General features: G+C 35.9%; 1 protein-coding gene and 1 long non-coding RNA gene across 2 annotated transcripts in view; one reads left to right on the top strand and one right to left on the bottom strand.

Annotated features, from left to right (window-relative positions):
• LOC135215602 (uncharacterized) overlaps positions 1-21,914 on the bottom strand; it is a 178,517-nt gene that overhangs the window by 114,255 nt on the left and 42,348 nt on the right. The gene's annotated exons all lie outside the window — the stretch shown is intronic.
• LOC135212828 (protein O-linked-mannose beta-1,2-N-acetylglucosaminyltransferase 1-like) lies at positions 11,218-20,744 on the top strand. The gene is made up of 5 exons (XM_064246600.1): positions 11,218-11,391; positions 12,596-12,690; positions 16,909-17,062; positions 17,914-18,190; positions 18,478-20,744. The coding sequence occupies exons 1-5, from the start codon at positions 11,285-11,287 to the stop codon at positions 20,026-20,028; spliced, it is 2,184 nt and encodes a 727-aa protein (XP_064102670.1). The 5' UTR covers positions 11,218-11,284; the 3' UTR covers positions 20,029-20,744.

The following is a 21,914-nucleotide window of genomic DNA, read 5'->3' as shown; positions in this document are numbered from 1 at the left end:
AAGCATCACAATTGTAATCCCACAAATGCCGGGTGCCTGACCATTCTTTACCCACTCCGTATACCCTCAATGACTCTTTACCTCTTCTGTGTCATTCAGTTCTTCCTCTTATCTCTCCTGCACACTAAAAATGATCACTTCATTAACACAAAATTGGATTCTCTTAGACAGCATCTCTTTACTCCCAAATTTTATTCTGGGATCCATTTGTACATTAACAATTCTCTCTGCTTTTACAGCCCCAGCACAGCATCTTGTTATACCTAAAGTAATCATCCTTTCATTGTTATTAATTGTCTTTTCTTTCTCTCCCTCCTTCTGCCCTCTCCCCATCCTCTAGTTTTCATCTATTGTTATGTAACTGCACGTCAATCCCCTTTTTACTTAAAAACAACCAATATCCTTCCCATAACGCTTGCGGCCATATTTACACTGCTGCCACTCATAAAACATTTCTTTTTGATACACACACATATATATATACTACACACACACACACACACACACACACACACATATATATATATATATATATATATATATATATATATATAACCGTATATATTTAGATATATATGTAAATACATACATAATAGTATATAATTATTATAATAGATATTATATGCTATATATAATATATATATAAATACACATAACATATATATATATATATAGATATATATATATAATTATATATATATATAAATATATATATATATTATATAATCAAATGGAACTAGTAGAACAAACGCATCCTGAAATGAAACCTGTGGATGGGCTGATCAAAACGTATCCACAAATAATGAAAAAGCTAGAAATACAACCAATATAATATCAAGGAAAGTTTAAGCACAAAATAATGAAGTGCCACGTAGCACGAAGGAACTTACACAGGAAACAGAGAACATTCGCAGAGTCAAGGAAAATTCGGAAAAAATCTCCCATCGGTCGATGGCGGCGTTTCATGCTAACCAGCGCGCCAGCTATACGGACAGGTTGAATGTAAGTTAATGTTCATCAAACTGTACTTACAACTATCGGGAAGATAACACATATCGAAATATTTGCAAAACATAGAGAAAAACAAAGGAATTGTGGATGAGAAGTGAAGATAAACGAGCAAACAGACTATAGAGAAAAAATAGACTGAAAATGATTATCGCTCCAAACCAGCCTCCGATAAAATTCGTCTATATGGTGTTGAACTGAAGTGTTTTCTACAGACGTCTGTATAACTGTGATGGATCATAGTGGCAAAATTCAAAGGAAAACATACAAAAATACGCACATCATGGAATTTCTGGATTTGCGTAACATCTTGGGACGTAAGTACAATTTATTCATATCTAGTTAAGTGAAGAATACAGAGAGAGAGAGAGAGAGAGAGAGAGAGAGAGAGAGAGAGAGAGAGAGAACTTTTCGTCTCTCTCCCTCTCCGGCTTGGATATATACATCAGCGCGCTCCTGGCATATTTATGATGTAAATTTTGACCAGCTCATTAAATTCTTAGCGTAAATATGAAGAATAATCTTTATCACAAAAATGGGGAACCTTGCTGAGATGATACAAAAATTCTTTAAGCATAAAAGTTCTCTTCATTAACCTGCACTAATTATCCTCCGCAACTTTCTCATAATGCTACATAATACGAAAAGAAAAAGTTATATGAAGTGGAAAGAGAAAACTGAGGAGTGAAAATAACTATTTAAGCAGGAAAACATTATATATATTTATATATTCATCATATATAATATATATACAGTATATACGTAACTATATATATATATATATATATATATATATATATATATATATATATATATATATATATATATATATATATAAAGTATATTTATATGCACAGATACACACACACATATATATAAAGAGAGAGAGAGAGAGAGAGAGAGAGAGAGAGAATTTTATGGCAAACCCCAGGGCACGAACGACGTGGCGACCTTCGTTGTCATAACAACTAGCAGCAACATCCCTGAGCAAAGAGAGAGAGAGAGAGAGAGAGAGAGAGAGAGAGAGAGAGAGAGAGAGAGAGAGAATGTAGATGACTGGACAACTCACATATGAAAAAAAAGCCGCAAACGCCAAAACTGATTCAGTTAAAGGGGGAGGGGGGACAAAAGTGGACTCATCAATATTCAATACAAATGAAAATGAGTTAGCAAACGAAATAATTTAAAAATAACACGTCATAATTCGGATGCGATGAAAGACATTTTTCCCAACAACAAAAACATTAGAAATTTAGGAGTGAAGGCACAAACGCAACCCAATAACACATTATTCAACTGGATCCGAGTAAATCTCAAATCAGAAAAAATAAAACACTGCCAAATTTCAGGCAAAATTCATGCAGGCACAGATGCACCTCAAATAACTCACATTTCACAAATTCAGACACCAACGCATCTGAAAGATTTTAGTCGCCAATTTACAACAAATAAAAAAAATAAATGAATAAATAAAATGTTAATTTAGTAGTCCATGCTAATTTACCCATTGAGCAGTGTTACAATTCGACGTATTCCTCAATATGAGCGCTCACTTATTCTGTCTTCACGAAGGATATGCAAGAAAACAAAACAATGTCAAACCTGACTTTAATTATTACAAGTAATAAAACCAACATAAAGACCATGATTTGATTTTTTACATAAAGGCATTTTATTCCGAGGAAACTGGCTTTGCTAGTATTGCCTTATTGGTACTTTTCAATAATAATAATAATAATAATAATAATAATAATAATAATAATAATAATAATAATAATAATAATAATAATAACCGTATTAAAAAAATAATGTTGGATAAACAAAAATAATCATATAATTTTCCCATTCCCAGTAACCTATCATATGTCAAAATGTTGGAGACTGTTGATATCCGAGTGAAGAAAAGCATTTTCCTCCTGACGCATAATCATTCAAATGCTTGAAACTAACCTACAAACACATCCCTGAAGACCGAGAAATAAAAAGTAATTTTGCATCCAAAACTAACTCTAAAGCCTAAAATGACATCTGCACAAGATGAGAACTTCCAATTTCCTTCGAAGTAAGACTACTTCCCTCCTCAAGAAAGAATGCGTCAAAGAACCTGGAATAAAAAAAGGATGTAATCCGTGACGAGGAAACATCCGTCCTTGTTTGCAGTCATCTCCCGAACAGCGACGAGCTCTTCACGATGACCTTTTCGCGCAATTGACCTCGTTTTGTTTCGCTCCATTTGCACCCGCCTTTACCTTTCATTTTGAAGGGCGACGTCGACAAGGACGGAAACCTTCAACGGTCGCGTTTATGTAATCGCATGACCCAAACTTGATTTTCATACGGAAGATTATTTCCCGGAATGAATCGAAACGATTAAAGTCATCCCATAGATATATATATATATATATATAGATATATATATATATATAGATATATATATATATATATATATATATATATATAGTTTAATATATATATATATATATATATATATATATATATATATATATATATATATATATATATATATATATATATATATATATATACATACATACATACATACATACATATATATATATATATATTTACTATATATATCTATATATATATATATATATATATATATATATATATTAAGAAAAGTGATGGACTCCTAAGGAGGTAGGATGCAACCCGGAACCCTACACTATAAATACCACCCAGTCGAACTGAAAGACTGTGATAGAAAAAAAAATTAATAAAAAATAAATAAATAAATAAAAAGAATATATATATGTGATTAATATTATCATTATTATCAACGTCGTCATGATCATATATAGAGGAAAATATATTTACATTGCTGGTTTATTTAATACCAAATTAACTCAAGTCTTTTGTGTTACTTCATTAAGATTTAGAAATGATTATAGTAGTCAGTATTATCAAAATCATTATCATGGTGAAATTATTCCTACTATTTAGGTCTGGGACTTTTTTCAGTACATGATTATGCAACAACAACATATTTGATAGACACAAAAACACGCAACACATCAAATAAATAAATAAATAAGTCTGTATAATGTAAATACAAACTAACACCATCACAGGAACGCATCATCACAACTATAAATAAATTCCAGACGAAAACGAACAGACTCCCTCATTCCCGAAAGAGGGAAAACTCTGACGTCAATTCTCCGAAATCTACCGCGGCAGATGTAACGTGCGCTGCGATTCATGCAAAGTCACCATTAAAACCTGTCGCAGGTGCGCATGATTCATGCAACTTACCGTTGGAGGCATTACGTGCAGTGATTCAAAGGAGTCTTTCTTGACGTGGCGGTAAAAGGTACGTCAAGGAAATATCCATGAGCTTTTTTTATAAACCGCACACGGACTTGTGCGCGTTTAAATACTGTACATAAATTCTAGTAATGCCCTCAAGATAAACCATATATTAATGGCCAAAACAGTCTCCTGCTATCAGTAGAGCATAAATACGTACAGGAGCAGCTGCTGTCTTAAAGAAGCTGACGTCACGAGTGTATGTATCATTATCCACTAGCATTCACTCGCTCAACCTTCTGACTCAAGCAGACGAAACCAGTATCCTCTAGGTAAACATCAAACCCTCTCGCTTCCCCGGTCAAGAACTGTTTCAGCGCAGACAATTCAGCTGGGGCCCCTCGAATCGAAACCGTCCCCCATGATGCAAACATGCCACTAGTAGGTGATGGGCTAGTTATGTCAGCGCATTTGAAGAACAATGGGTCAAAGAAAACTCGGCTAAAGTCAAATGACTTGACCTTTTAGGAAGCGGAGGGAGACAATATTAGAGTCAAACTTACCCGGCCAGGACCATCAGTCGAGTTCTTTAACAAAGAGGAAGTCTCTGTCCCTCTTTGCTGCAATTATATCTCCACTTGGACTCTTATCTCCACCCACAATATAAGGAAAACAGATCCAATGTGTATACATGTGTATTTGTAATAGACTATTAACCATCTCGTGATCAGGTCAGTAACGCGACCTCGTTCTGATACTCCGAATGCGGGTTCGAATCCCGCTACGGACGTCACAATTGTTTCATATTCTTACCATGGATCTTGGGCTTTCTAGTGACAAGCGTACCCAATAAGTGTGAGGAATTCGAAAAGTTAGAAGGGCATTGTAGTTATGACAGTTACATATATACACCTGTTGGGCTAGGATATTTATTGCTGTTAAAACTGCAAACGTACAAGAGCCCCTGAAATGAATGGTGGATTGCACCTTGGATCATTTAGCAATTCATGAATCTGTCTCCCTAATTTTCAAATATGTCACTGGTTAAGACGGAGCAAGGTTTATGATATATGGTTACTTAAGGCAGGAAGTATCCAAAGACAGTTTTCGGATTATGGTGAGACTAAAGGGCAAAGCTTTCTGGTATTAGTGATTAGTGTAGGTGTTGGTAGATTTGGAACCAACCCTCTTTAGTTTCAATGATGTTTAAAATCTTACGGCGCTTGAGCTGGATACTACTTCCGTCCGAAAGAGAGAGAGAGAGAGAGAGAGAGAGAGAGAGAGAGAGAGAGAGAGAGAGAGAGAGAATGAATAAAAAATAAAACCGATTCACCTAAAATTCAGGAATCGTCAGAAGAGAGCAGGAATGAATTTCCTCCTCGCCTAAATATTTGGAGATCAGGAGTTTCCACAACTCCACCACGTAATCTATTCCACATTTTAGTTGTAGCCAAAATAAAACTAGTAGTGCAATATGTAATAGTAAGCCTCATGCTAGCAAAAACACATTTTTCAGAAGAGGCCCATCTAGTGTTGGGAGTACAAAAAGCCAGGTCAGTGTTAGAGGGGTTCAACTTCATGCCCCAAAGCCTACGCCACTGTTGACTACATTCCAGAATTTCAGCTATTAATCGTTGTGCACGGCTTCAATTTGTCGGCGTCTGTCTTAGAATTTCCAGCTTCCTTTTCCTCTTTCGAAATAAGACTCGCTGGCTCAAGAAAACTCATATCACACGAGTCAATAAAATGGAAAAGTAAATCCACGGTAGTATGTCTGTTGGTTTTGTTACATAACATACAAAGCAGAAAGCTTTCGATGACCTGCACGGTCCTCCTTGTCAATCTCTGCTCTGTATTTTAAATAACAAAACCAACGGACATACTACTGTAGATTTACTTTTCCACTCGCTGGTCTCTCGGGAGTAAGTAATTTATCCCTAAAGAGTATGTTCATACCTAGGACTGAATTTGCACGATGCTTCGCAAAATTCTGTTGTGATAATCTCGTAAATTTCTGCGTTCGATTCGATCTACTTCTAGTTAATTCATCATAATAAATGTCTTATATGGTTTGCCGAATATCCACAAAGAAAATATTCTATTTGGACCAGTGCAGTCATCCATCTAAACACCAACTTTCAACGTATCAAACTTTATGATTCCTTATAGAGAAATGGACCGAGAGTGAATGCACCCTACATCATTCATAAGAGTTATTTGAAGTTATGAATCCGGTGGTCCGAAGTTCGATTCTCGGCTCTGCCAACGCGGAATAAGAGGAATTTATTTCTGGTGATAGAAATTCATTTTTCGATATAATGTGGTTCGGATCCCACTATAAGGTGTAGGTCCCGTTGCTAGGTGACCAACTGGTTCCTGGCCACGTAAAAAAAACATTTAATCCTTCGGGCCCGCCCTAGGAGAGCTGTTCATCTCAGCTCAGTGGTCTGGTAAAACTAAGATATACCTTTTTTTGACGTTATGAGAAAAATTAAATTTGAGAAAATTTACTTTATGGTGCTGTGAATATTAACATAGATGGGGTTCAAGTGTGGAGTATGGGTGATTGTGGTCCACTGGCATTGTTTGCATCACTCGTGAAAGGATCTCGGAATGATTCTATGGCAAGCTTCAACGTTTTGCGTACGTAGGTCAAATTTACTTGTTCATGTGTTGACCTAAGCAAAGAATTAGGTATGACAGTTAATCCACCATGGTGCGTTGCAATAAGAGTAAATATGGACGTGTATGTATGTATCTATGTATGTGTTTACATACAAACACAGATACACACACACACATATATATATGTGTGTGTATGTATGTATTTGTGTGCAGAAACAACACTGCAGTGTATAAGACTCATGCATGTATGCATGTCGGCTAACGTGCGTGTCTGTGCGCTTACCTCACATTCGTATGACGAATCACATTAGTCAGCGGCTAACATAAAAGCATTACTATATCACATAGCAACACCTGCGCCCAGAGAAATCCATCACTCTCTCACGAACAATGAAAAATGTTTTGTATACTGAGACCTCGACCTTAAAATCCAACTCCAATACAGTTTTATACTGTAAGAGAGGGAATAAGCGAAGAAAATGAAAATGTTGTCATTTATTACCAAGAAATTACAGACGTTTTGGAATGATGCTTCCTTATCATTCATTTCTTGGCTTTTTGTGACTCTAACCCATCAACGCTAACATCAAAATTCTATGGTTTTCCCTTTTTTTCTCAAACAAAGCACAGTGAATTTTATCTTCGACCAACTAATTCACCCATACCCGAGACCCACTGCCGATCGCATCCTCTAATAGACCTGTTGAAAGTCTCATACCCTCACGTTTTTTTAAAAGGTAAGAGCGCTAGCCCAACTCTCCACTTCTCCCGGACCCGCCCCCTTTTAGCGGGCTAGGGAGCAGAGAGTAGTAGCTATAATACTCCTCTCTAGGATCACATTTAATACCATGAAATAAACGAAAAACATAGGTCTCTCCTCCACTGCACACTCGCCTGATCTACCCATCTTGGGCTGTACCTTCGATCTCGGCCAATTCGAATGTCTGAAGAGACAGTCCGAAGGTCTTCCAACGCTGGAAAAATCGATAAACCTCGAGGGACAGGTGTCTCTTAATGCATTTACAAACGGATACCTATTACGCTAATGATCTCATCAACAAGATGGGAAGTGCTCTCAACACTTGTACGATCTCCCTAGATTAATTAAGAAAGTAACTCTAAGACGTTCTGCCTTGACTCTGTTAATCATTACTTCTTTTTGCTAAATTACGAATGCAACTTCGTCTCTGTTAACTCAAATGATGATCGCGTTTGGGAATTTCACTTCGCAATTTGCAGTAATGCTCCTGCCATTATTCAAAGACAGCACACTCAAAATTACGATGATTAAGCCCAAAATGGATTCCTAACTTAAAAGTACGTTTCTGCATATAAGAATACCAATATATATAAAATGAGAAATTAGACAAGATGTTATAACATAGAAGTGGCAAATAATATATTGTATTAAGATATATCACCAAACTGATAAAATGTATACCTTTACATGTTCGCATTTAAACAATATTATAAAAAACTGCAACTTCTATTAAATTACAGGTACTGGCATCAATTATACAGCCAAAAAAGCATTTCAGCAGCAGCAACAACAACAACAACAACAATAACAACATCAACAACAAAAATAATAATAATAATAGTTAAGACGGCTGCCAAGTCAAGATGGATAATTTTATTTATGGATGTACACAAACCTACAAAGGTAAAAACAACAAGGTGTGATGCGACCTCCAATTTACTCGGGACGCGTGAAAGATTTTCTCCTCACTCATAAATTGTAAACATTATATTCCTAACTTAACGTCAAGTGGTCTTTGCAATTAATACTCATACTTAGTACTACTTATACTAACAACAACAAGGATCAAATAAAAAGGACACAAAATTAAACGTGTTTGTATACTCTCATTTATAAGTGGAAACATAAGGAAACACAAAATAATCTGATAGAAAATAGCCTAAATTCAGGACACCAAACAAATTAAAACATGCTAAAATCTATGGCCAAATTGAGCATTGTTTCACTAACGAAAAATAAAATAAACACGTTATATTTTATTAGAAATAATTTTTCTGTACTATTTAACACGTACATTATTTTTTAAAATTTTCATTCTAAAAAATAAATCATAAATATCCTATCATAAAATTCCTGGATATTTAACTCAACGTGAAACACCTTTCTCAGACCTTTTTAGGCTCTTCCATAGACCTTTCCTAGCCCCCAACAAGAACAACAACAACAACAACAACAACAACAACAACAAGATTGTTTGTAGGCTTACTCCCGGAGTAAGCTAAAAAAAGGGGGGGGGCCTGTATTAGTTTTGTGTCATGGAACTTGAACAGGACACAAAACACACTTTTGAAATACTGCACCAATACGAAAACTATTTCATGGTGCTACAGTCTCATCAAAGTAATATAAAACTTCCCGGAATGACAAAATATTTTTACGCCTTCTCGATTACTGTCACTAAACTTTGCACCTCAAAACAGTAGTTATAATCACAGCCTATAGATGATGCAATATAGGCGGCACTGTTTTCACAACATGGCAGCTTACATTGTAAATTTGCTGTTGCAATCTTGCTTAATTTCACGAAACAACAGTTCAATCTAGGCTTATTTCCCAAACATACTATAAGAAACATCACACTCTACTGCTTTCAAAAAATAACATTCTACATCACTATATATTTCCTAGAACTGTAGTAGCAATAACACTTCATTTCACGAAACAAGTATAACAGTACCTCACATGCCAAAAATTTAGTCCCAGTCATACTTCATTTCACGAACTAGTATTCAAAATAGCTCTCGAAATCCAAAACCTGCAGCTGCTATCCCATTTCGTTTCACGAAATAAGAGTCGCCTGAAATCAACACCAAGGAAAATATTTTTAAAAAATGAAATGAACAACTATACGCGCTTTTTATGTTTGCCTCATTTAAAATCAATTAGTCTGAGAGGCCATTAGCATAACAAAGTAGTCATCAAGTAAATTGCGAACAGCATATTTGGTGTAGGGAATGCAGCACTGGCCAATATCCCCCTGGGAGCCCCCTCGCTCTTTTAATATTCACATCTGCTGTTGTGTACTTTGCTTCTGCTGATCTGTTGCATTCGCTGTAGTAGATGTTTGACCATGGCTGCCAGGTTTTGTTGCAGCTGTTGTTGGTTTTGCTACTGTTTTCACACTCAGTGGTTTAGCTCCTACAGCTTTTGTTATCGAAAGTGCAGTTATTGATGTTGTTGTTGTTGTTTGTTTCGTTATTAATGTATCCGGTATCACTGCTGCTGTAGCTAATGTCATTTATTTTGTAGACCCTTACACTCTTGGCGTATCTGTCATTGCTTGTAATATGTAATCATTGCTTTACTTGATCTTTTATTTGCACATCGAGTCTCACTTCAAGGTGTACCATACAATTTGAAACCAAAAGTAGTCATTTCTCCGGACTTGTTTAAAATTACCGAGAATAAGGAACATTATAAAGAAAAAAAAAACTTTGATCTGACTGTAGCTGTGAATATCAACACCGGCACCGCTGTTGACGATCAGCTCGAAAAGTATTTGTCTCAAACAAACACTTCTCAGATTTAAAATCGACATACGACTCAATCAGGGCGGTTAGATTTGTGAAGTGTAAGCCACATTCATAGTTCCTCGTTGGACGAGTGGGTTACGTGTTCGCCTATAGATTCGGTAGCAGCGAGTTCGATTCTCCGCTCTACCAACGTGAAATCAGACGAGTTTATTTCTGGTGACTGGAATTCATTTCTCGATATAATGTGGTTAGGATCCCACAATAAGGTGTAGGTCCCGTTGCTAGGAAACCAACTGGTTCCTGGCCACGAAAAAAAAAATCTAATCCTTCGGGCCAGCCCTAGGAGAGCTAGTAACAAGCTCAGTGGTCTGGTTAAGCTAATATAAACTTAACTTTAACTTAATCCACATTCGTGTGAGTTCATGCCTGAGCATAAAAGTCGTTCTTTTTTTTTTTTTCCTTTAAGTATGTCGGCAAATATGATTAAAAATTGAAGGAAGACATTCAGGAAGGAGGAGGTAAAAAGTGTTAATTGATTTGTTGATCCTTACCCCGTAGAATGAGATACAACGATGAAGTGGCGCCCCCCCCCCCCCCCCCACACAAACCCCGACAAAAAAGACCATAAGATGACAATTCGAGTGCTTTCCAACAGGCCTTCCTTTGCATATCCCCTCAGAGCTATATGGTAAAGGGACGTACACGCGCACATACGCCCTCCAGCTCTCTATCCCCACCCACCCACCCCTTTAAAAAAATTCCATCTTCTTCCGACTTGTGTTTCTTTCTTTCAGAAACATGAACTGCTACTTCGCCGGCACTTCCAGATCCGTCAGAAGAGAAGAATAAGACGGGAAATATTCTAACAATGCAACAAGCAGCATTGCTCAGAGTTGCCTGGGTAACGGCAATTCCATTCTTATTGCTGCTGCTCTTGACACCTTCCCCTGGGGCAGCAACAGGAGTAGACGCCTTGTAAGTACTTACCGTGCGCTAGTATGTGAAACTGTTCAATAAATGATACATTTTCGTGGTGCAGCTATATTATTGCATGCATACACTTATTCGTTGTAATAAAGATTTTATTTTCTATCCTTGACCTTGACTGCACTATTGTAAATATACGTTCTATCTGTTTTTTTTTTTTTTTTTTTTTTTTTTTGTAACCTATCTAAACCAACTATTGAGCGTAAACAAATAGTATACCTGAATTAATATTAGCTTTTCTTTAATTGCATCACCTGCAATAATAGGTCAGTTTCATTTACCACTGAATAAAATTATATTATTCTTCCTTCAAAAACAATGAATAAACATTCAATTACTTTCAAATAAACCATCTAATGTTCCTTTTTAAAGAGAATCACGAACGAATTGATTCAATCACCTTTTGTGAAAACAATCACTTGAATGTCTTGAACGAAATGAAACATACTTTTTTCATATGTCAGTTCTTAAGAGAAATCATTTTCTTCCTTAAATAGACTAAAGGATGCACATTTACTCAACAAATTAATAAGAAAATATTTTTATTCCTAGAACATGGCAATACACGCGCAAATGCGCTTATAAATCAACAAATGTTATTTTATCTTTTAAATTCACGTATTCTAGTATTTTTCAATAAACTTACAACAAAATAATGGAAATACAATCCCATTATTCCATTTATCATTCAGTAAAACAGACTTCAATGCTTATACATTAATGTACAATTATACATTACTTGAATGTGATTTTATTTTCGTCCCTTGAACACAGTTATATACTAAATTATTTATTTATGATTCTAAAACAATTTCACTAAATTAAATGTACAAATGAACGGACTGATTCATTCATTTTATATTTTCATAAGACCATGATTTTTCGGCTTCAAACACATCAATACACATTCTGAATTTTGTTACGATTTACGTTAAATTAACCGGTATTCACCATGATACCGGCACACATCAATTTATCTAAGATGTAAAAACATTTTCCCGTTTCCTTTATAAAAACATACGAAATATTTATAATCTAAGACAACACCAACTTAGTCTTCAACATAATGTCAACATAAAGTCACAAATCCTTTAATAAGCTATAAAATTTGCGCATGCATTTACTGACCACATAATATCTATATAATACCTTTTTTTCCCTCGATGCATGAACTTCCTATTACACAACTAAGACGACGAAAAAATCACTTCATATCGATTGGAGCTGCGTCAGGTCTGCAAAGAGCCTTCTTCCTGGTCCACAAATACTCCGCCACTGGAATTGATGGTAAGCAATTCATGTCTCCAGTTTGAGTTAATAAAGCAAAACCAGTCGCTTCCTTGAGAGTGGTGGGAGAGGAAGACTAATGAATGAGGCGGAACAAAACATTCAGCAGAAGTGTCAAGACCAGACAAATCCAGGTGTTATTTGTGCAGCTATTTAAAGTTACTGTTTCTGTTAGATAAGAGCTAATACATAAATGCATACATACATACATAAATGTGTGTGTGTGTATGTGTGTAATGTAGTTCCGGATATGTATGGTATTATTACATATAATTTACCGAGTCACATACAACGCTTTTTTATGAAAAGGAAGCAAGTCAGATCGTGCAAACGGGACAGTGACCGATTTAGAGTATAAAAGCCATGTCTATATGATTGTTCAAAACCTTCGTGGACAGAGCACTGATAAAAGTCAGAGAAAGCACAAATATAGAGAGAACGTTACGGATAAATATCGGTAGTGAATTGACTGTGAAATGGCTGATATTTACTAATGACAAGACAACTGGGTGGGGGTAACGAAGAGACACTGCAAAAAACTAGTTGAAGAGTTCGAAAGTGTTTGCAAGAGAAAGTCAAGTAACGTAAGGTAGAGGAAGGTTTAAAAGATAAAAGAAATCCAGGAAGATGGAGCAAATATATGTTAATATGGATGGAATAAAAATGGTAGCGGTCGATTCCTACACGTTATTATTATTATCAATAATTCTCAGAAGCGTGAAAGTGTCATGATGGTTAGTTTAGAAAAGTGTAGAGTCAAAGAACAGGCGAGACGAGGAAGGTTACAGATGAAGAGCAAAAGTTTTGAAAGGGAATTGTAGTGTCTATGGAACCCAAAGTGAGTGAGGATGCTGAATGCGAATGAGAGAATATATGGTTGATGTTGCTGAGATTATCATTTCCATGTAGTGTATAAGATATAACAAGAATTGAAGAAAGCGAGAAATAACAAGAAAAGTGTAAATGGATCGAAAGTTATCCTATGTGACCGGATGAATGTGGTATATTGTTCTAGTTCAGTCATTCAAAAAGACTGTGTGACCATGTTGGTGAAAAGTTTGCTTAATTTGGAAATGCTAAGCGGAAGGAGGAGGTGATGAATTAGAAAGTACTAGGTAAATGGAATGCTACAGATACTTGAAAGTAAGGGCGCCACCAATATCAAGTAAGCAGTGTGTGCAAGGCAGGCGTGGAGGGCGTGCGTGGCAATGTTCTAGTATGTAATGCTGATAACCCTTCCGTGTTCCTGTGGGAATAAATTAAATACTGTGGGAGGTTTTGCAAATGGAGCTCATCGAAGTCATCTATCGAATTATGAACGTAGGAGTGACCATTTTGCAATATTCAAGGCGTTTTCCCTAACAAGTAAACTTCAACGTTCAAACTTCAACTGCTGAGTCTTGGACGTGCCATTGTGCACTAAAAGGTCCACATCATTAGCCACCGTATTTTATCCTGGTTCCAGCAAGCGACCTACCGGGATTATGTTGACTTTGGATGTGGCAATGGCTTGGGATTCTAATGGACCAAAGAGCCTGCTAAATGACGAATGAGCCTATCCTCTTGATGCCAATGGTAACCACATCGTCTAATCAAGTCTATTTGTTGAGGAAGGAAACAGGCATTAAGCAGACCCTGTTTTCCTAGGAATGTACCTCATGGCAGAGTAGCGATCAGTAAAGGGTTTAGAATCCCTTGGTGGTAGGCAATGCCCCTGAATAAAGATGTCAAGAAATGAAAATAATAATAGAACAAATGTCTAGGCTAGGGGGATGGGGTCTACAGCCTAACACCTTTATTCACACCCAAACCAACACCACACACTACACACCCACAACACACACACACACCACAACACAACAGACACACAAACACTATAATAAATAGATTAAATATAATATAAAATAGACACACACACATATAGACAAATGATAGCTGATAGATACCACATCACATCTAAGAATATATTAATATATAATATAAGATCATATATATATTATATTATAATATATATATATTATATATATAAAGATATATGAGTTCTGAAGTATAATAAATTTATCTTATCTAATTCGAGTAATGACGTATGATATATACACACACACCATATATTATATATATCTATATAATAGATATATTATATTTATATAAATATATATCATATATATTAGATTATATAGATATATATATATCTATATATATATATATAATAATATATATATATATATATGGAGTTTTGAAGTATTAATAAAATTGATCTAAATATCTATATGTAATGTAATGTAGACTATATTATATATATAATATATATATATATATATATATATATTATAATATATACACACAAACGGGCATTGTGTAAATACAAACCACTGTTATAATTTTAAAATACTGCCCTTTACGAATCGAAGTTTTATTGCTTAGTGGGTTGACGAAATAGCTTTAAAATAATAATACAGGAATATTTGATAAATGAATGAATAACTCACCACATAATCCATATCATGACCTTTATAAAGATCGTATCTTTCCAAGCAAGATCTACCTTTCACTACTTCTTTCACCTACATTTATCAGCTTTTAATTAATATCATTTCCATTTCTAATATCTTAAAACTAATACTGACGATATTTCTTTACATAATATTCCACTTTACTGATATTCATAAGACTGAGTCGTTTTAAAAAATTTCTCAACAAAATATGCAAGACTTTATCTATAATAATATAATCCGAGTGGATCTTTTTTGTTTATTGCCCTGGGTTGGGGAGCGTGGTAGGTAGGGGATAGGGAGGGCAGAGGAGACACCAGACATCCACCCTCCTCCTGCAAACCTGTTTGTCCACCCGGGTGGAGGTAAGTAGGGGACATGACGGCAGTGCCGGGTTCCATCGCAGAGTAGTGCGCGACATCAAACTCGTATAGAATTAAAATTGTTTTTTAGGTTCTTTTTTTATCGTCCTTATCTTCATCCACGATAATAAAAAAATAGTTCCTGATATAACGAAACTGAAACTTATAAATCACTTAGTCTATTGTTTTCAGATCCCGTTATAACAAACCACTGCGTATATCCAATAGCTCATGTTTCTTGCAAATTGCAATAACTTTGATATCTTCACGAACACAAGAATAATTTGTGTGGCGAATAACATTACGGAGACTACAATATAATCAATTATTGATCAAAATATGCAGATTATGGTTATAATTATACCGTGCTCCCGATTACATGATCATTTTGATAAAATTCACGATGGATAATCACTAAGAATTGTCACCTTGATTAATGAACCAGGTTTGCTTGATCATGATGAATTGTCTCGTTAAAATTACTCTGCAAGTAAGAGAGAGAGAGAGAGAGAGAGAGAGAGAGAGAGAGAGAGAGAGAGAGAGAGAGTTTTACATTGTTCCACTAAAGAAAGGGGTGGGGCTAATGCATGAATTGTGTAGCTCAAGTTTTCTTTTGCAATGACAGAGAGAGAGAGAGAGAGAGAGAGAGAGAGAGAGAGAGAGAGAGAGAGAACTCGCTCAGCTAAGGGATGAATAATTTACACATTCCAGAGGGGTTTCCATTAGTAAAACATTATTTAAGTTTAAAAATAAAAGGGTAAGGATTAAAGACCAGTATTATCCCAAAAAGATGAAAACTCAAATCATTGGGATTCCAAGTAAAAGATGGACTTATCACCGTCGTAACACGTTCATTACTACACCGATTGCTCTCCCGATCACTGAACCAAAGCATTATTGGTCAGAAGCCGTTGATCACAGGCTCCTTTAACCTTCCGCGGTAACATGGGCATCATATGAAGCAGCCTCATCCCAGAACAATTAATGGTTAGGAACCTACATCAGACCTTGGAAGCCTCCTGTGAATGGCATTAGACTACCAGAGTCAGCTAGCAAAACTTGAATGAAAAATAATGTTGCGTAAGATGGAAAGAGAATAAACTATTACTTTTAAATGAGGAAGCATGAAAAAACAACTGAAGTCCGACGATGTCTACTACGAACAGTATTAACCTAACTCATTAAATTGCCGGCAAAAAGAAAAAAAAAATGCTCTGACCAAGAAAGTAACATCTTTTAGGCCTTAACAACCACAAAAAGGAAAGGATACCTAAATCTATGATCTATGACATTTCCTAAAACCTCTTACGATTAGTTAACATTTTTAATAATATCACTTCATCTCTTCCAATTCCTCTTGACAGACGAAGGTACTTCTGATCTGGGAACTGAAGGCCACATGGACAGCTGGAGCCTCGGCCAACAGTTCAATGATTCAGCAGAAGAAGACCATGAGACGGTACATGATCTAACTACACCGGGTCTTCATCTGCTTATACTTCACCAGGAAACTGGAAGGTGACTGGTTTTATAGTAAAACTACAAATGTTTATGTGTGTGTGTGTGTGTATGTATGTATGTATGTATGTATGGTATGTATGTATGATGTATGTATGTATGTATATACGTATATATATATCCACAGGTGAAAAATAAGAGGTAGGTCCTTCGTCAATGGCTCGGGAATAGAGTTGAAACCTGTCAGGACCTACACCCCGTCTCTTATTTTTCACCTGTGGATATGTGTTATAAAAGAATCACGTGTTTAAGTGATTACAATAATATATATATATATATATATATATATATATATATAATATATATATATATATATATATCAATATTTACATTATATATTAATCATTCAATATCTCTTATATAGATATACCCTTTAATAATAAGAATTACAACATATATGATATATATATATATATATATTATATATATATATATATATTATATTATTATATTATATATTGTAATGCTTATTGGTTTTATCATTATATGTGTAATTCTCACCTGCGAGGTTCTCCGATTTCACGTAAGGAAACCTAGTCAAGTAGAAGCCTGCTTGACATATCAAAGACTTTTGATAGTGTTTTCATATTTTGATTTTTCCCATATTCTGAATGTAGTAAAAATCTGCCGTTTGCCGAACCACTTGAATTAAAAATAAATAATATAATAATCACTGCCATCACAATTCGAACTGCAAATATAGAATTCCAAAATCATTCATGTTTACCTGATCTACGAGGTATTCTTCGTGACCGTAACTTTGTCTAGACATATTCTAGTGATTCGCCAACATGCCTTTTTAAAATGTAAAACGTCTCCAACTAAAATACAAACTTCTAATCTTTCCACAGGATCCTTGTGCAGAGATCCTTCAAAACAAGCGAACCATTCTCCTGGTGGGCTGACCTGGTATGGTGGATCCAGCAGGTCGTTCCAGGTCGATTCATTGTGCTTACCATGAGCGGTTTCCAAAATGCTTTAGGTCTAAGGTATGCCAGGATGCTCTTTGCAGACCTGGGTTCCCTTTTCATTCACTACCTCGGTGATACTGCAATGTGGGTGTGGGCGTTTGTGAAGAGTGGATGCACGATTTATGAGGCTCTTGTCAAGGGTCCTCTCATTAAACAGGTTTGTATGATTTGATAGTCCGTGAGAATGACTAGCATGAGTAATTAAAAAATCAAACAATGATCTGGCATCCGTAAAGTAAAATTGAACATTTCCATTTGATCTCATTACAGGTGAACAAAAATTATAAGAAGTATAATGATTACAACTCACATTAATTAAGTAAAATATTCTAATCGATGATATTAACAATCTCATAGCATTTGCTAATGGAAAATTAAAGAACAAAGTTAGCTTTCCAGGGGGTTAGTAAAATCAGAATGATTAATAAAATTTCTTACTACTAGGACAGCTCATCTGCAAGACACAGCAGTAACATCGTTTTGGCTGAGGGAACTTCTGTCATTTCAAATGTCATTACAAAGAAGAGGCGTGACAAACTAATTCAAAAGCGCTGGCAATACTGTGCTTCAGAGGGGGCTCTAGGAAATCTTTGTGACGACAGCAATCCTGTTCCACTTCCTATAGAGACGAAAATAATTGCTGGGTATCCTTATGTTGAAACTTCACTTCAAAAAATACCAATAGTTATTACAGCTGGACGTCGACACCAATATCTGTACTACACAATTAAGAGTATTCTGTGTAATCCCCTTGCAAAATCCAGCAATATACATGTAGTTCTTGGGGAGGCATCGAATTCAACAATTCAGCTTCTCCATATTTTGGACATTCATTACCACATCATCCCTATAGCAGGTAAAGACAACTACAAACTCTTTAGTTTCTACAGGAGCGTCTACCAATTTGTAGCTGATACTTTCTCGAGGACTAAAGCGGTTATAATTCTGGACGAGGATGTTGAAGTCTCCCCTGATTTCTTGAACTTCGTAGACAAGACGATATGGCTCCTTCACAGTGATCCTTCACTGTACTGCATAAGTGGATTTTCTTTTTTGCCCAACGTGGCCAGAGGGCGTGGCGCCAAATACCTCAGGAGAGGATCTGTGCAAGTATCTTGGGGTTATGCAGTTACCCTTCAATTTGTTAGGGAGGCACTGGAGGTCTGGCCAGAAAATGGTGATGGTGAAGATATACTTACTTATGACTACTGGATTTATGACAAGGTGAGGGGTCAACGAGAGTGTGTTTATCCAGAGGTCAGTCGCATTCGCCACTATGGTTTGGGAGTCAACACTCAGGCTTTCATGCATGAATATGAAGCCTGGTACCGACCACTTCTCAAAGCATTTAACACTGACATCCTCAACGGCATCCAAATGCTACAGGCTACACACGAAATGCGTTTCCTAAAGGACATAGAAACAGCAACTGTCATTGGACAGATAGACCCTTGTAGTCCTCATTTCCCTCCCAGACAAAGAACACAAAACGAACATTTTGTGATGTATTTTAGTCAGGAGTATGACACAGATATCAGCAGCTGGTATATAGTAGGGCAGTGCACAGGGCTCCACGCTGTTTCTGAGCAAGGGCACCATTACGGGGCCTATTTCGCATTTTTCCAGCCAAGACAACCTGACTATCCTTCTGTTCAAGAAAATTACGAAAACCATACACACACAAAATACCCAGCTTTCTATAAGACTCCGAATCATTTCCCAGAACATTCTGCTGATGATTATGGGATGAATTATTACAATACTGAGCATGAAAGACAGGAAGCTCCACCTGTCTTAGTATATTTCGTAGGAGTACCATATTCTAAGTACGCTTACCTGAGACCAAATGGCGCACACGTGTACAATGCTTCAAGTCTCTCTTCCGAAGAATTTGACGCGTATAGAACTATGTTCCTACATTCTCCAGACATACTTTTAATGGGTCAAATACAAAACAATTCAAGGGCTCTTATAAATCAGTTATTTATTAAATGAAGTTGATTAACTAAAAACCAAACAGATGGACTACATTACCTGCAATAAAGCACATTAATATGCCTTATTGCTGCATCAGTCTTAAAGAGACAATATGTCAGAGTAATCTAGAGAGAAACAATACACCAGTCTAAGAGCCGAATTAGAAACTAAAGAAAATTAGCCTTCAAAGGCAAATCCTTACGGGAACAATAATGCAATGATTTCATCATAAACACGGTATACAGTGAAAGACGCTCAATCGTAATCAGTATCTGGACTCCATCAGCAGGAAATTACGTAAATACCCAAATCTATTAATCGTGTACGTGAACGTGAGTACAGACCTACGTCAAAGGCACAGCAACCCTTTGCCTGGTCATTGGACGCAGAGAGATAACACCTGAGCCTCAAAATGGAATAAAAGATGAATACTGGAGCCTTCGCTGGGGAAAACTGTAGGTCACTGACCCCATTCCCTGTCAGTATGTCAATCTCGATCTTACCAAAAAGTCATCCCAACAGTAATGTGGAGTTTCACTGTAATGAACCGTAGGAATTTCGAAAGCTGTGAAAAACGTGATTAAAACTGGCAGATCTCTTATTATGCACACCAAATTATTGTTTTGCATAATCTAAATAATACATAAAAGGAAATAAATCAAAATGTGTTGAGAATAAAATTCCACTGGTAAAGTATACAGGGTGTCCATAAAGTCATTTCCTGATTACTAAAATTAATAACTTTAAAAATATTGTGGATATGACCGTACAACTTTCACATTCTGTTGAGCAATGACTGAAGTTTTTTTTTTCTTTATTATTATTATTATTATTTTTTTTTTTTTTGCCTACAGATACCACAGTGATCACTCTATCCGCCAGCTAAGTCAAGAATAGCAGAAATGTGTCATTGCAGGAGAAAACCCAGTGTGTGTTATGGTACCACAAAACAAAACCACATGTTGCAGTTCAACGCAAGTTCAGAAATGAGTATCGACGAGATCCACCAGATATTAAAAGCATTAAAGACTGGTATAAAAGGTTCACAGAGACTGGAAGTATTGAAGACCATAAGAGAAGCGGTTGTTCGTAAATTTCTGGATGCAACCTTCCCCAACCGCTGGAATGGCCATCACGTTCACCAGGCATTACCCCTCTTAATTTTTTCTTATGGGGTTATATCAAGAATAAAGTGTACAGTACACCAGAACCTTATGTTGAAACCTTAAAAGCAAGGATAACACAGCTCTAGCCAGTAACCTTATGTTGAGACCTTTAAAGCAAGGATAACAGCAGCTCTAGCAACGGTAACTATGGAGATGTTGGAGAATACCAGGCAACAAAGGGGCACATGTTGAAATTTGTTATTAATGTAAAAAAAAACTTTAGTCATTGTTATTGAAATTGAAGAAAACCTTATACCTCTACCTAACATGGTTTGTGTGTAATAAAGGTCTGAAATCCTATACAATTTCAACATTATTCATTGGATGAAAAACAAAAAGAGAAAAATGTGTTGATTGTATAAATTTCAAATGTATAAGGGTCTTTGCGCCATGGCATATGACACCAAAAAATAAAATCCACAAGCAGAAGGGTCTCTTACACTATAGTAAAAAAAAAAAAAAAAAAAAACTTATAGAATTGTGCTGATATGTTTTACAACATATTTCGCATACATACCTAAAATAAGTATTTCAGCATCCATAATGATATATGAATTACAGACAAAAGTCACTTTCGGAAATAATAAACCAATAAACGAAACTTCTAACAAATCGATGATATGGCTTTAATAACAAGAATGCTGCAAACTCCCTTGAGCAAAGAGGGCGTGTGCCATTCACAGAGAATGGAATTACGGCGTCGGTTTCAATTTCCACCAGTAAATATCACGAGAACGC

The sequence above is a fragment of the Macrobrachium nipponense genome, chromosome 19 (genome assembly GCF_015104395.2).
Source record: "Macrobrachium nipponense isolate FS-2020 chromosome 19, ASM1510439v2, whole genome shotgun sequence".
NCBI lineage: Eukaryota > Metazoa > Arthropoda > Malacostraca > Decapoda > Palaemonidae > Macrobrachium > Macrobrachium nipponense.
This window is presented reverse-complemented; position numbering and strand designations above follow the sequence as displayed.